This window comes from Hakea prostrata, chromosome 2, assembly GCF_041222555.1.
Source record: "Hakea prostrata isolate BN-2017 chromosome 2, UWA_Hpros_2, whole genome shotgun sequence".
In the NCBI taxonomy this organism is placed as follows: Eukaryota; Viridiplantae; Streptophyta; class Magnoliopsida; order Proteales; family Proteaceae; genus Hakea; species Hakea prostrata.
In genome coordinates, this window is record NC_142601.1 from 24357437 (window position 1) to 24362931 (window position 5495).

The 5495-nt window shown below is 37.9% G+C and overlaps 1 protein-coding gene across 1 annotated transcript; it reads right to left on the reverse strand.

The window, feature by feature from the left end:
* Window positions 1-681: 681 nt before the first annotated feature.
* Window positions 682-5008, reverse strand: LOC149024127 (LRR receptor-like serine/threonine-protein kinase EFR). Its single transcript, XM_089144457.1, is given in 4 exon segments — window positions 682-2170; window positions 2317-3990; window positions 3993-4288; window positions 4290-5008. Coding segments are annotated over 4 exon segments (3069 nt in total). The 5' UTR covers window positions 4973-5008; the 3' UTR covers window positions 682-1754.
* Window positions 5009-5495: the final 487 nt, after the last annotated feature.

The following is a 5495-nucleotide window of genomic DNA, read 5'->3' on the forward strand; positions in this document are numbered from 1 at the left end:
CTGCCAAATATAGCTCTATCTAATTTCTCAGTTGACCTTTTTTAACTTGCACATACTAATGAAAGATCAACCTGAGCATTCCAGCATGATAAAATTGATGCCATATGAGTTTCAAGTGTAACGTCAGTAGATTCTTAAACACTTCATCCAATGAAGATTGCATTCCACTGGTCTCTTGTCCACATGGAAGATGTTCCTCTGTTTGTTTCATGAATCATGTAACCATAGAAAGAACCTGATGGGGTTACAGTCAGATACTGTTAATCAATGGGAATCAGTGAGACCTGCATGTTGACAGGCTAAAAGAAAGACCTCAAATAACTGAAGAAAACATTGACTTCCGTTCGCTGCCATATAATGGTGAAGATGGTGATGGTAAAACATTGACTCCAGTTCAATGGGGTTGTAAAACTCTTCACAAGTTTCTGACTAGTTTGGGCTTTCTGTTCTTTTGGTAAAGCTGACCTACAACAAAAAAAGAACCTCTCAACATTTTACTTCAACCATAAATAATCATGTTGTTGTGTAGCATTTTTTCAGAAACCAGATTTGGTATTCACTCATGTATGTCTTTTATACTGCATGATACTTTTTCTTGAGTGAATGACATTAATAACTTGTGGATGTCTCTAACTCTGTAGCTATCTTCTTGTTTTGTATCTTTTTCAGTCAAATGCCACTCCTTTTTTTCTCCCTTTTAGAATTTGGGTTGTGTTTGGTATGTATTGTCATTGTAGATATTCTTAATGCATACCACTCCTCTTAGAATTTGGGAATAGGATGACTGTGATAAGGATATACGAGTTGTTCATATTTGCAACTGTGCCTCGAACAATGTCTAAGATCTTGTTTTGTCTCGGTTTCTAGAAGGCGTCAAGACCACCAAGATACTGTGATTTTGGCTGAGATCTGGCTGAGATCTTGCTGAGACCTAGTATAGAATCTGCCAGGCTTCGATGTTATGTTAGGTAGGTTCTATGCATTTTCGGGGCCTGGTTCTTCTTGGGAAGGTCTATAAACACATATCCATGGTTAGTTTGACTAGAAACAACACAATGCTCTTTTGGATTTGTGCTCATGCTTGGTTGTATGTGGAAAAAACTGAATGTATTTTCACATATCTAAACATGCTTGAAGTAAACATTAAACCTACATTACACGTAACACATGTGACTAAAACATATTCACATACATCATTGATAGTCTAATATCAAATACGACTCATATACAAACTGTTCAAGAATAAAAGTTATACATGACAACTTTAATTTGTAGGAAGTGGAATACTAAAAAATTCCTCCATAGTATAGACTAATAGATACTGCTATGTTGGCCTTGCTGAATCCCACTGTAAGTCCATCAGACTCAATGTGCATTGCACTTTGATCGTAATGTATAGGAATCCCACACCATAGACTATGAGAAGAACCAAACATAATCAGACACCACAAACATTTTTTCGTCAAACCTTGCTCCTCAGGTTTTTGATTGACAAGAGTCATAGCACCAAATAAATTCAGAGGAAAGTAAGATGTCTGTCTGGAGTTGGCATGAATTGATCATTCTCTTGGATGATGGAGTACATGGAATTCATCCTTGAATAGAGTGATTACACTAGAAAAGCTAAGAACTAATGATTAATGTAATGATCAACATAGAAAATATTTCTGAGCAAAAACACCTAAAATAATAACATCACTCCCTTCATTCTCTCTTTTGTATGTCAAGATGTAATTCTACATCTTCTATTTGTTTCAATTTTGATTCTCCAACTGAAGAATCGAATTCCTAATAGCATATAATTTGTGTCTAACCTCCTCCATTGTAATCCGATTTCTTGGTGATGGGGCAGAACATGAGAGTCCAATTTCAATTATTGAACTCAAGCTTTCTGTGATTATGTGACTTCCATTGTTGCTGTGGCTAAGAGGTGATTCATCTATTTCTTTGCTACCCTCCTTTTCCTTTTGTTTCTCTTCTACCAAGAACAAATTTGGATCTGCAATCTTCATCAATTGTCCAGGCCACGCTGCTGCAGCAAATTCATGGAGGCTTTGACCGTCTTTAAACATATCATCAGTGGGACTTTTGCCTATAAACATCTCCAGTAATAGGACCCCATAGCTATATACATCACCAAGTATGGACACTTGGGCTCCCATACCATACTCTGCAATCAATCATTCTAGTTCATCAGGATATGTCATACATCAGTGAAAGAGAGTGGTTTATCGTACCATACACAAAGAAGTAGAACGCAATCTAACAGATCTATTTTAAACTTGTGAAGCACTGTAATTAGAATGGAACTTTTACCTGGAGGAACATAGCCAATAGTTCCTTTTATCCCAATTGACATGCTTTGGTTGTTGGATGAAACGTTGGATCTTTCATAAAGAAATCGAGCAAGTCCAAAGTCACCAACATGAGCGGTCATATCTTTGTCAAGAAGCACATTGCTTGGCTTTAGATCACAATGAACAACAGGTATTTCGCAATCAAAATGAAGATATTCCAATGCAGAAGCGACATCCACAACTATGTTTAACCTCTGAATGTGGTTTAGAACCTTGTTTGATCCAATTCTTGGATGTAACCATTCGTCGAGGTTCCCGTTAGGCATGAACTCATAAACTAGAGCATTGAATTTGTTCCTTTCAAAATCTATACTTGAACAGATTGTCAATATCTTTAGAAGATTCCGATGCCTAATGTTTTTCCAGATCTCACATTCAGCTGCAAAACTCTTAGAAGCACCTCGTTGTTGAAGGTTCAATACCTTCACAGCAACTTCTCCACTTTCTGGCAAGACTGCTTTATACACAGAGCCATAGCTACCATGCCCAACCAAATTATCCTCTGAGAAACCATTAGTAGATTTAAAAAGCTCAGAGTAAGAGATAAGTAATGAATAATCATGGGAAGCAGATGCAGCCAAATCTCTCTTCCTTGGGTATCTCATCCAAATGAAGATAGCAACTAAACATGAAATGATAATAATCACTGAAACCACAACAGAAGTTATGATCACTGTACTTGACTTAGAAACCTTTGGGCAACTGTGCAATTGTAGTTCTGGTATACCATCACAGAGACCTCTGTTTCCAACAACTGAAATTGCATTTGCATTTGCAAAGAGCCCAAGTTTTGGCACTTGGCCTTTGAAATCATTGAAAGAGAGATTTAGTATCTTCAAGGATGATAAGTTCTCAAGATATTGTGGAATCTCCCCAAATAGCTTATTTTGTGAAAGATCCACTTCTTGTAGTGCCTTTAAAGACTGAAAGAAGAGCGGGAATGATCCTTGGAAGGAGTTACCGGCCATGTATAAGAGTTCCAAGCTGACACAACTGCCAAGTGCATCTGGTATTCCACCCGAGAAATTGTTCTCAGACACATCCAATTCCGTCAAATGTTTCAAGTTTCCCCATTCTACTGGTAATGGACCACTCAAAGAGTTATGTGCCACTGCAAATGAAATAGAAAGGGAAGGAATACCTATAACTTCTTTTGGTAAGGTACCATTTAGATTATTAAAAGAAAGGTTCAATTCTAGCAAATTTTGACAATTTCCAAGACTGGAAGGTATGTTTCCTTCCAAGTTGTTCACATCCATGTCGACCTCAATCAATTGGGTCAAGTTGCCTATAGAGGAAGGAATTAGACCTGAAAATCCATTAAATCTCAGATCCAATCTATTTAGTTGCTTAAGCTTCCCCAATGCATCTGGAAGACTACCAGTGATCATGTTTCCTTCCATGCCAAGTAGTGTTAGACTGACAAGATTACCGATCCCCACAGGAATGCTTCCATGAATCATGTTTGAACCCATAGTGAATATACGGAGCAGCGCCGAGAGATTGGCTATGACATTGGGCAATTCTCCTCCTAGACGATTGTAACCTATACCCAGTACTTGCAGATTTGTACAATTAGCAATGAAGGAGAGGAATTTCAAGTCATTGGGTTGCCCACTTCCTAGATGATTGTTTCAAAATTAAGTCTAGTTAAGTACTTTAAACTCCCCAGACTCACAGGCACATGACCAGTAATGTGATTCTCAGCAAAATCAACTATCTCAAGTGCAGATGCATTTGACAGTGACACAGGAATGGTTCCGGTAAGGTTGTTTACACCACCAGCAAATACTTGAAGATTAGGGAGAGTAAGGCCTACATCAATGGGAAGGCTACCCTGCAAGAGGTTTTGTGTGACAGAGAAGTGAAAAATGGAGGAGATATTGTAGAGTGAAGATGGGATCTCACCTATGAGCTCATTAGCATACACTGAATTTTCCCAAGCAACATAGTCTTCCAAGGTCATGAGGTATGCTTCCTTGGAAACTATTTTTTGCAAGAGAAATAAAGTATAGAGATGAAAGATTCCCTATCCATGGAGGGATTCCTCTGGTGAGAAAGTTACCTCCAAGGCCAAGATATTGAATCATAGAGAGTGAACTAAGCTGGTCTGGTATTTGTCCCATGAAATTGTTTATGGATAAATTAAGAGTTCTGAGGTTAGTGCAGTGAGAGAGATTGGAAGGAATCATGCCTCCCAAGGAATTGAATGTTAGTCTGAGATGTTGTAAGCTTCTCAAACGACCTATTTCTGGAGGAATCTCACCATGGAAGCTATTATTTTGCAGGTTGATTGAAGAAATCAATGTAAGATTTCCAATAAAAGGAGATAAAGATCCAACCAACCTTTGAGATTCTAAGTTGAGAATGGAAACTCTTTGGGTTGCAGGGTCGCATGTTATACCGACCCACTTACAGAAATGAAGAGAACCATTCCAAGAGTCCATGATGTGAAGTGGGTCTTTAGTAATCCCATCCTTGAAGGCTAGCAATGCCAGGAGATCCGAGTGGTTTCCATGGTTGCAGGTGACACCCATGCAGGAGAGGAGAATGTAGTGAGTAAAGATTCGCCAAAAGATTCCTGCCCTCTCTCTTAGTCCTAATTGATGATCCATTGATGTTTTAGGTAGCTTTTCAAGAATCCTGCACTATTATTTTGTCGTGGGTAATCTCAAAATTCTCACTAGATATGTGTATGTTTTATGATCAGAGAGGTGAGTGGCTAGAAAACTTCCACAAGCTATAATGTTGACTTCTTCAAGTTCAATTGATGCCTTATGTAGGACACCTTACCTTACAATTTATTGTTGGTTGGTTTTGATTTTTCAACTTGAATTGACCATTGATATGCATTCAACAAATAAAGTGGTTGTAGTATTTATAAAAATTTAAGGATCAGTTCTACCATCATTAATTATCTTTTGTTTCATTTTCTAATAATTTTTCAAAGCTGGAACGGCCATCTAGAAAAGCATCTTTTAACAATTTTCACACATCAAAGACTTCTTGAAACTCATTAGTTTTTTAGGTGGCTACTTGGGCAGGAAGCAGAAGAACAAGGACTGGTTTAGCTCTGCTCTTATATTCATTCATCTTTCAGTTACTAGACAAAACCCCAAAAACAGCTTCATTTGATGT